Here is an 11,500-nt window from a genome sequence, read left to right on the forward strand (position 1 = left end):
TTTCAAAACAGAAGTGAGTTTTGCTATTAGGACGCGCTCCTGTGTTCGAAAATAAGTTAAAAGGAGGAGGCGGTATGGATTGGAAATCTGAAAAAGCAGGCCTGTTTCTTTGTTTACCACGGTGAGATCTGCGTGTGTTTGAAATTGAACGCTATTTAATGTGTTTCAGGGTTTCTGCTATCACTCGGGCAAATATTTGATGGTCATAAGACAATGTTTTGTCAATTATTATTACGTGTCGTTCAGAACAGTTTGAAAATCAGTTTTAGTCTATGTTGTGATATTAGTGCCCTTTGTAGAACACGTGGTCACGCTCTCTTTTGGAGTAATCATCATCTTTTACTTCTGTGTTTTTGGTATTTCATTTATTAAACGTTTTATATGCTTCACATTGTGCACTTTTACTAGTTTATTCACTGACAAACAAGAACAATGAGCTGTACTATTACTGCTAATTATGTACAACAAAAGAGCACTGGGTGGAATAAACTGAATTGACAGCCCATTAGTTTGTGTAACAATCAGATTATTGTGTGAGTTTGTGCGTGTTTGTCAGCATGGAGAGAGAATCAGATGGACGGAGGAGAAATGCAGGGTTACTAGAGTTTAGATGACAGTCACTTCTGCTGAAGACATCAGACAGTGTTCAGTTTTCTGCATCAGATCATGAAGGATCATTCTGGAAGGTCATGGCATCCCCTCTCCTGGTTTTAGCAGAGTTCAAGCATGGATTTTTAGGAGCTGATCCACCACGAACAGACACTGGATAAGGAGCATCATCCACAGTGAGTAGCTCATTCTGTGTTTCACTGGAGTTAAAGGATTAGTTCACCCAAAAATGAAAATTAGCCCATAAATTACTCACCCTCAAGTCATCCATATATTAAAGGATGTTATATAAAAAATTGTCTGTTTAATGGCACTCAGCGGGTGTTGCAGTGCATCAGTCCAAAAGAAGTTAAATAAAAAGCGCCCATCCATAAAAAAAATGTTCCAGTGTACAACAGTGATTGCAAGCTAGATTCAAGTGATTATTACATTTTAAATATGGTTATTTTTCTTACAAAAACGCATCGATTCGCTACAGGAGGACTTTGTTTTTAATATAACTCCGACTGGATTCGTCTGAAAGAAGAAAGTCATATACACCTAGGATGACTTGTGGGTGAGTAATTTATGGGCTAATTTTCATTTTTGGGTGAACTAACCCTTTAATGCTGCTTTATAAAGTCTCTCAAATTCCAAACAATTAATTCTGTTATTTTAAATGGAAAAAATTACATATATGATTGTTAACAATATCCAATATTATATGATTATATTATTTATATAAATAAAATATAATAGGAAAATTACTTTACAGTTATATGGTTCATTTATTTACATAATTCCATTAGCCTACAATAAATTATAAAATAAAATAAAACTTCTTATTCCTAAAAACTTAGAAACCTTAAGACCTGACATAAGAGATTAGAGACATAAGACCTTTACAGTGTTATTTCCTCAGTCTTACTCCCTATTGTACTTTAGTTTATAGTTAAATAAGTTACTTGAAATAAAACGTTAAATGAAACAAAATAAAATATAAAACAAAAAATTTATATTTTATCTAGTTGAACTTGCCAGGGTAACATTTCTCATTATATTGTATTTCAGTTGATGTACTCAAATAACTAAAACTAAAATAAAATGAATAAAAACCAAATAGACATATATATATATAAAAATAAACAAAAAGTACTAAAAATTAGACAAATGTGCAACAAAGTTACAAAAAACTTTAAAAATTCAATGGAAAATCTAAAAATCAAAACAAAAATCAAAACAGAATATTAATAAAATTTACAATAGTATCTCAATGATACTAAATAACACTGCTGAATGCACGTTAAAGTTTTATAATATGACTGACATGTATCTGCTGATCTTGGAGGAATAAAATTAAATTAAATTTTAAGAATAAAAACTTTTAGAGTACAGTCTCTCCTAGGAAGTTTGACTTCCTAGATTTATTACACGTAATTTTACTGAATTACTTAATTTTACTAATTTAAAAAAAAATAAAAAATAAATAAATAAAATTAGTAAAAATTTCAAACAATGTTACATCATAAAATGAATAAGAAATATGTTTGTATGTATTGATTTATTTGTTATAGTTATTTAACTATTTATTAAGTTAGATATTAGTTAGGAAATTTGCTAATCAAAGTAGAAGCTCTACACTCTAAAAAATGCTGGGTTAAATACAACCCAGTGCTGGGTAAAATAGGGACAAACCCAGCAATTGGGTTGTTTTGACCCAGCGGTTGGGTTACTACCCAGAAGTTTGGGTTAAACATTTAACCCAACCACTGGGTCAGAACAGTCCAATTGCTGGGTTTGTCCCTATTTTACCCAGCACTGGGTTGTATTTAACCCAGCATTTTTTAGAGTGTACACTTCTGTTACTGAATGCTTGTTGAAGCCAAATAACATTCCTGACATGTATCTGCTGCTCTTGGAGGAAGTTGGTGTATGATTCGAGTGGAGGATGAGGTCCTCTCTGGTGGTGTCTGGTGGAGAGAAGGGTCTGCGGGCGCGATTTGGACGAATGAGGCATCTGCTGTGCCAGATTGGGCATCATGTGGATGTGCAGATGGACGAGGAGCCTGGCATTTGGCTCAGGAGCTTCCATCTGCTGGACCTTGAGGAATGCAGTGAGGTAAGTGCTGATGATGATCTATTGACAATTATATTTGCATTTATTCATTTAGTATGCTCTTTAATGCAAAGCAGCTGACAAATAAGCTGTATAAAGTATAAGGATCCAGAGCTAGCTAGAATTGAGCTTGGACAGAACAACAGTAAAGCAGCAAAGAGTACATCTATCCTTTCTAAACCTCTGATGTATATTTGTTGATTGCAATAAAGAGTTAATTCATGCATCCACTTTTGTTGAATTCACACTACCTTTCAAACCTTTTTAAACTTTATGATTTTATTTTTCAAATAAATTAATACCTTTATTAAGCAAGAACACATTAAATTGATCAAAAGTGACTGTGAAGCATTTATAATGTTACAAAAGATTTATGATAATCTTGATCAAATGTATCACTGTTTCCACAAAAATAGTAAGCAGCACAACTGTTTTCAATATTGATAATAATAAGAAATGTTTCTTGAGCAAATCAACATATAAGAAAGATCATGTGACACTGAAGACTAGAGTAATGGCTGCTGAAAATTTAAATTTAAAATTAAATTTATAATAAATTCACATAGAAAACAGTTATTTTAAATTGTAATAATATTTCTCAATATTACTGTTTTAGTCTATTTTGATCAAATAAATGTCTTTAAAAAAATTAATCATTAATTAAAATCTTACTGACCCCAAAAAAAAACAAAAAACTGGGCATTAGTGTATGTTTTCATAAATAAACCTAAACCAAAAATAAAATTATGGTTAAGGGGAAAAGGTGGTTTAGGTATCACATCACACCCACATGGTTAAAAATTGTTTAAATGTTTAAAATGTATCTACTACCATAGGTATTACCTGACAAGAATATTACCAAGCATTTCAATAATGAAAAATATTTTAACATTGCTGGCATGTACATTTTTTTTAAGCTATTCTACCTGGCATTAAGACTTTGTTGCACCAGTGAATTTGATGTTGAAATGAAGTATTTTAATTTAAAATGAAGTAGAAGGGATTTTTGTTGGAGTGTGTGAATGCACACACATCAGCATGTGACCTCTGTCTTAGTAATGAGTGGTATTGTTAGTGGATATGCTTAAATACTTTTATCGTGATGATTGTGGTCTCTCAATAAGAGCTCAGTAGTGTGCGTCACCTATTGTTATGTTGTAGTGTCTCAGTGAGCGTGGGGTGGCCTGCTTGGATGCCATTGCACATTCACAGGTCTACGTCAGAGAGAACAGAAAGACATTAATGAACTATACCCAGAAACCAACAAACTGCTCATTGTATCATTCATTCAGAGTGTGTGTGTATGGGCTTTGTAAATAGGCATTTCATACAATTTTCACCATTATTCATTTAAGCATCTGCATAGTGGCGTCTGAGTCATTTGTACTTTTCCTGGATAAAATGGGCTGCAGTTTTATTTGCCAGTGGATCAGTACAATGCGATTTAAACCTTGACCTAAACAATGAAACATCATGATGTAAAACTACTAAAGAAATATTTAAGATTCCACATTATTTTGCACGATAGGCACTAATTAAAAAAAAAATGACATGGGAATACATTTGGACAAACAGTCAGATTTCATTTACTTCCTCTGATTGTTAAACTGATAATATAAAAAATTGTGTTGCTAAATGAAAGTATTTCACTTAGTCTTAGACGTTTGGACTGCTTTATAACTAACAAAGAGAAAAAATGTAAATTATCAATTGTATGTTTGAATGAGTTGTTTATAAATTAGATGCTGCTTTAATTGTGTATACATTTAGTTCAATGTCTAGTCCTGTATTTTGCCCAAATTCTCATACCGGGAACTCCCAGAATTACATGGTAAAATAAAGTATTTCAATCATAATCTTAATTTTCAATTTAAAATGATGTAATGTGGATTTCCATACTTCCAACACTTGACAGTATGAATCCTACTATGCCTAAGGCTTAGATTATGAATATTAATTCAGCAATGCGAAGTCGCTTGGTGAACTTCTAGAGGTTCCACGCAACGTAATTAATATTCATAAATTAAGCCTTCACCATAGTACTATGAGGCGCCGGATTTTCTAATTAATATTAATGAGCGCCCCCTGTACGTCATACTAGACGTACTTGTCTACATATAGAGACCAACCCACTGCAGTTTAAAGCGCTTGACAGGTGCGCTGTGTGCTATATAGACAGCTAAAACACAGACATAATCATAAAGGTAATAATTTTCTGCGGTCACGGATTTCATTTTCCTTTAGACCACTATATATTTGATGACAATAAAGGTAGTACTGTATGAAATGTACTGTAAGTTGATTTTATCGTCGCTGGAGTGCTTAATTAAACCTCGCTTCGCAAAGTTACCCATTTCCAGCAGCTCTCTAGACATGACAGTCAAGTTTGACACGAGCAGCTGACTAAGGAATATAGTTTGCAACGTTTTTTTGCTGCGCTAATGGAAAGTCTAAACAATTATTACACTGCTTGATCAGACGGCTGAGGAAATAGAGAGCTGAAGACATGGGAAAATGGGAGTTCACTATGGTAAGTCGCTTGTTTAATTAAGCTATTTCAATAAACGACATTAATTCTGTTTAATATTATTTTACAGGTTAGAATGACTAAAGAAAAAGTGACTTTGCAAACGCGATTTGTTGTAACTTTTACAGTGTGTCGCGCGGCGCACAGTGTTATTGTTTCTCTTCATTTTAATGCCAGAGAAAATGCAGTATTTCCTGTTCTTTCTTTTCCGGACATCCCAGTACTGTCACAAAAACTCAATGGGTTTACAATTAGTCGTGATATTGGTTTTAGGAAAGCGTTTAATCGGCTGTTGACCAGAGGTGTTACATGTAATGCGTGCTGAGGGGAGGGTGTGGTGCACTTCACTTTTCCCTCTGGAGTCTCACAATAGAACTGATTTTGTGTTTGTTCTCAGACCCACCTGGAGATTGAAGATATTTACAGTGTCCTGTTTCACAGCTGACCTGCAGTGTTGGGGAAAGTTGCTTTTAAAAGTAGTGCATTACAATATTGCGTTACTCCATAAAAAAGTTACTAATTACGGTACTTAGTTACTTTTTATGGAAAGTAATGCGTTACAATGTTTTCTAGAGTAATTTTTGCTTATTATTACGGTTAAACTGGATCATCGAAGGTCAGAAGCAAAGACATTGGTTAATAAGAATGGGATTAAATACATAAGGATATTTGTGTTGTTTAACATTTAATTATTGCAGGTTCGCGTCATATTCTGAGTTGCATTATTTTTATTCATTTTGAGGAATACTGAATCTGCGTTTTTTGTTTTTTTTTTGTGAGTGAGATGAATTAATGCATATTCATATTTATTTTAGATCTACAGTAACATCTTCTGATTTCTCTCAACATGGGGACAGGAGAGATGTCAATCAATAAATTGGAAAAAAAAAGTAACTTGCGTTACTTGTAATGTGTTACCCCCAACACTGTTGACCTGTGATAGTTTCAGCTTTCCCTCCCCCAATCATTCCCTGTGTTTTGTTCCATGGCACAGTTTTAGAGGAGACGCAGGGCTTTGGCTTGGAAAGCTCTCTGTTTTGCTTGACTGGAGTTTCTGGGAAGAATGCACTTGTGATTTTCACAGCAGTTGATTTGTTAGAGGAATAGACTGCCCTTGGTTTACTTCGAAGCACAACCTTTTCCAAATGTGTGGTTTGCATATTATGCATGTTCTGTGATATTCATTGAGCTTTTGGCACAGAGCAGTGATTCTTGAGGCTTAGAACAAAACATGGCACAGCAGTGATTGACTTGACAGCTTACATATTTTACATGCCACATGTGTATTCAATACAGCAGCATATTTTCTGGTGTTGCTGCTATACTAATAGGTCCTGCTTTAAATAAGGGAAATTATCTGAATAAATAAATAAAATACGTGATGGAGACTTGATGGTTGACATAGTTGTAAATCCTGTCACAACTTATTAAAAAAATTGATAACAATATCCTACGTCACATTTAAGGTCTAATTTTTAATATTCACCTCTTCCCTTTGTCAGGGCAAATTAGAAGTGTTTTAAAAAAATTTTTTATTGAAAATTAAACAATGTGTTTTTCTTAGTTAATATAAGTTAATATACACTATCGTTCAAAAGTTTGGGGTCAGTAAGTTTTTATGTTCAAAGATGTCTTTTGTACTTAAGGATCAAGAATATAGTAAAACAGTAATATTTTGAAATATTATTACAATTTAAAACAGCTGTATATTCAAATACTGTATATTATGAATTGTCATTTGTTTCTGTTGTGGTAATGCTGAATTTTCATCAGCCATTGCTTCAGTTTTTTAGTAATCTTTCAGAAATCATTCTAATATGCTGATTAAGTGCTAAAAGAAACTTTTATTATTATCAATGTTGAAAATGTGCTGCTTTATATTTTTTTGAAACTGTGATAGTTTTTTCACGGTTCTTTGATGAATAGAAAGTTCAAAAAGACAATTATTATAAACAAATCACTGTCACCTTTTGATAATTGTAATGCCTCCTTGCTCAATAAAATTATTAATTTCTTATTTAAAGAAACTGACCCCAAACTTCTGAATGGTTGTGTATTTTATATCTGAGGATAGGTGATCTTATAGCTAATACAATTTTGTATTATTAAAAAAATCGAATAAATGCGGTGTTAAAACATTCTAGTTGAATTCTATGATTGATTTCAGTGTGGAATTTTTTTTTTAACTAATGGCATATAAATCGTTGGACATCCTGTGTCTCAAGAATCAGTGACAGATGACACCATTATGCTAATTTGTCCTCAAGCCAGTTGTTATGAGCTCATCTAATATTGGTCACATCTGAATTAGTTAACAACAACAACCGTATTTTGCCTGGAAGAGAAAACACTGGACTTAATTTACTCCAGTGTGTTACACAGTCTGTCTTTGTTTAAAATCATCAGGGTTTTTTTTATTCGCCCACAGCTGTTATTCATTGTGGGATATGGTATTTGCTATGCAAATAATCATGGCTTCATTTACCACCAAAGAGGATTTTTGTAAAGAAAGTATTTTTGGTGTCAATTAGTTATGGTTTGCCACCATGAAACACGTTAAATGATTTCTCTTCTTTCCTTAAAATGAAAATGCCCTTCTTGTGTGGGCATCATTAAACAGTGGTGTTATTATTTTTAATACTGTAAAAATATTTGGTGTATTTGCTTATAACATGATCTGAACTCTGTATTGTACATGATTTTGTTGAAAAAGCAAAAGCATCTGCTAAGAAAGAAAATGTGATGTACAATGTATTGTCTTCTCAGGCTAGTGAAGATAAAATGTGTTCACTCCTCCTGACTTGTAATTTGGATAACAATTTGCCTGTATTTTCCAAAGAGCTCCTGTTTTGTATATTTCTTCCTGGACAGGTGAAATTTTAGGTCAGTGTCTAGCACCTTTTTTGTGTTTTCTAAAATAAATGCTGCAGTATCAGGACTGCAAAATAGAATCTTTTTGATGACAATGTGTTTGTTTCATAGCGTTGCAGTAGGCATCATATCAAGCTTAATGATAGGTTCAAGGTGTATAGTCTGATGATCTGTTTGTGCAGGACCCGGTGCAGGAGTGGGGAGAGGAGGTGGAAGACGGGGCCATTTATGGCATCACTCTTCACCGAGAACCCATCCAACCCCCACCTGATGCGGCTGAGAACTCTTCTGCCTTTGGCTTCATGCAGTACCGCACACAGAAGGTCCGCAGGCTTAAAGCAGCCATTCTGGAGCGTCTTGTCACAGAATTGGTGAACCCGGAGTGCCCTGACCCAGAATACATGCAAATCTTCCTCTCCACCTACAGAGCCTTTACCTGCACAAATGCTCTCATAGAACTCCTGTTTCAAAGGTGAGCATAAATGCTAATTTAAAGAGTATAATTGCTGTCTCAGATGGTTATAGCGACATTAAGCTAACATTTACATTACTGTTCAAAAGTTTAGTGCCAGTATGATTTTTTTTAAAGAAACTAATACTTGTATTCAGCAAGGACACATAAAATGTATCAAAAGTGTCAGTAAAGACATTTATTAAGACAATGTTACAAAAGATTTCTAGCTAATAAATGCTGTTATTATGAATGTTCTGTTCATCAGAAAATCCTGAAAAATGTTTCACGTTTCCACAAAAATATTAAGCACCAAATCAGCATATTAGAATGATTCCTGAAGGATCATAAGACACTAATTACTGGAGTAATGATGTTGAAAATTTAGCTTTGCATTAAAGGAATAAATTACATTTTAAAATATATTCACATAGAAAACAGTTATTTTAAATTGTAATATTTCACAAAATTACGGTTTTAACTGTATTTTTGATCAAATAAATGCAGCCTCGGTGAGCCTAAAGCGCATTTTCATAAACATTTGTCTTTCTTAAACATTTGACTATATTTTTTTTATGATATATAGGTATAGTCTACCCAAACAATAATTCGTTTTTTTCATATGAAATTCAAAAATAGATGTTTAGCACAATGTTTACGCTTCTGTTTTCTGTACAGTAAAAGTGAACAGCAGCTAGGGCTGTCATGCTCCAATAAGAACCATAAAAGTATTCCACATTTGTTCCATCAAATACCATATAATTCTAGGAGGAATGAACCAAAATGTAGGTCCCATGTTGCTTTATATATAAACTGTAGCTAGTCATGTTTTTATTGTGCGTCAGTGACAGTTATAACTCATATGGGCTGTTTCCAAAACCTGAATGGAGGAAGAATGACATCAAGGTACCTCCGAATTTAATGTTTCCATAACATTCCATCATACCTTCATCTGGTGATATACTGCAAACCTGTGCCTTCACTGTTGGTAGAAGGAATAAAAATGTCAAGTTTTGAATGTCTTAGCACGTTAGACATGACGTTATGTGCATTGCAGGCCTGTCAGTTTCCTTTGGCGGTACCTTCATAAAGTCATTGACTGACTTCTGTTTCAGACACAGCCGTCCCTCATGTATTTATATATGAGGGAATTTACACGGCATACATTCTACAAGGCTCAGTGACTGTGAATAATCAAATGAAGGGGGAAGCCCAAATTTCTAAATTCAGTATGAGGCAGAGTATTTCCCAGAGACACCTTTGATTACTGTGGAATTGTGACAGTCCATTATCACACCATACAAATCAGTGACGCAGTGGAATGGAGGACACCTCACTTTGTAAAACAGGTTTCACTTGACTTGTCTCACGTCAGAGGTGCTTTTGTTGAACCATGAGCGTCCTTTGTGTTTTGTTGAAACATAAATAAAGGTAATAGACCTTGAAAGAGCACTTGTGACACATTTGTGTCAGAAATTGTTTCAGTGATCGTAATCCTAAAGCTTCTTTTGGAAGAGTTTTAGGAATGTTTTGAATATTAACTTTAGACTTACTTATTTGTCTCTGTAGAGAGGACACGGTCACCAATCTGGACAACAGTGTCTGCGTTAGAAGGTGAGTTGAATCCACGTGTTTAGGAATGTCTTGGAATATTTGATTCTGACTTATCAGTTGTTATATTCTCTGGTCAGATGTTGTTCAATAATGAACCTTAAATTGAAACTGGTTGTCCAGTGCAATCATTATCTATTATTAGTAAAGTTAAACTGGTTACTCATCTTGATTATTCATTCTAATTCTCAGAGCTTCGTTAATTAGTCTGAAAGAATGCTGACAAAGAGTGTGTGTGTGTGTGTGTGTGTGTGTGTGTGTGTGCGCAGTTCTCTGCCTCATCTGATCCGGCTATGGTTAGACGAGTATCAAGAGGACCTTCGGGATTCTCCAGGTCACCAGGCTCTTCGTCTGCTCTGTATTCATCTGCGTCATCGCCTCTGTTTCAGACGTCTGGTTCATCAAGCCGATGCACTTCTAAAAAAATTTCAGACGGAAGGCAAGTCTTAAAATATAGCTAATTTAGCTTGTATGTGCACACACATCAAAAAATCAACGCTAAATAACTTCTTATGACTCAACAGACAAGCACACAGATACATCAGCAGAAACCAGCTCAACTGCTGTAGAGAATCAGGCAACTGAAGACGCCACGGACAGACAGGACATAGAAGAGACAGGGGATGTACTGGTCTTCCCTGCACGAGACATTGCTGAGCAGCTCACACTATTAGATGCTGTAGGTGTCAAGGTTTACATACTGAGGCTAGTTTTTATTTAAGGCCTACTTTTATTCATCTGCTTATGTTTCTTTATCAGGAGCTCTTTGTCAAAGTGGTTCCATTTCACTGCCTTGGCTGCATTTGGTCTCAGAGGGACAAGAAAGAGAATCGAAATCTAGCGCCTACGGTCCGTGCCACCATTGCCCAGTTCAATGCCGTCACTAACTGCGTTATCACCTCTCTGCTGTGCCCTCCTTCCACATCCCCTCCCGGTTCCCCATCCTGCACTCGCAGCGGCCCTACACACAGGGCAAAGATGATTGAGAAGTGGATCTCTGTGGCTCAGGTGCGTATAAGGCCTGAAACTTACTAGGCAAGTATGTGAATGCAAATTGGATTCTGAAATGTGTCAGATGGAAGCGCACGTTGCACTTGTGCAGTTCTCAGCACGGCCACAAGGAGCACTATAATAGACATGAGGAAACACTCTGCTCAAGTTTTCATAGCAGCATTTTGCAAACAAATTTGCTGAGCAAGTTAAGATAGTTAAGCTGTTGACATGTTTAAGTCTAACCACTTAATAGTTTTTAATGATACGGACATTTAAAGATATCATTACTCTGTGTTGGTACATATTTGATCCAAAAAGGGTAAAAGCCTAAGAGATAGATATA

The 11,500-nt window shown here is 34.9% G+C and overlaps 1 protein-coding gene across 5 annotated transcripts in view; it reads left to right on the plus strand.

Moving 5' to 3' along the window:
* The first annotated feature begins 46 nt into the window (after positions 1-46).
* The window catches only part of rgl3a (ral guanine nucleotide dissociation stimulator-like 3a), a 19,365-nt gene continuing 7,911 nt past the window's right edge, over positions 47-11,500 (plus strand). Inside the window, exons 1-8 of one of the 5 annotated variants that reach the window (XM_016473398.1) lie at positions 47-121; positions 718-785; positions 2,510-2,707; positions 8,285-8,574; positions 10,123-10,167; positions 10,434-10,603; positions 10,689-10,843; positions 10,924-11,172. In XM_016473398.1, coding sequence (XP_016328884.1) covers positions 2,537-2,707; positions 8,285-8,574; positions 10,123-10,167; positions 10,434-10,603; positions 10,689-10,843; positions 10,924-11,172 — 1,080 coding nt within the window. In that variant the 5' untranslated portion in view covers positions 47-121; positions 718-785; positions 2,510-2,536. Of the gene's footprint in view, positions 122-663; positions 786-2,509; positions 2,708-4,938; positions 5,235-8,284; positions 8,575-10,122; positions 10,168-10,433; positions 10,604-10,688; positions 10,844-10,923; positions 11,173-11,500 lie in introns of those variants that run through there. The other 4 variants (XM_016473399.1, XM_016473397.1, XM_016473400.1 and 1 more) reach the window with 4 other exon arrangements.

Source organism: Sinocyclocheilus anshuiensis, unplaced genomic scaffold (genome assembly GCF_001515605.1).
Source record: "Sinocyclocheilus anshuiensis isolate Anshui unplaced genomic scaffold, SAMN03320099.WGS_v1.1 scaffold648, whole genome shotgun sequence".
Lineage (NCBI taxonomy): Eukaryota > Metazoa > Chordata > Actinopteri > Cypriniformes > Cyprinidae > Sinocyclocheilus > Sinocyclocheilus anshuiensis.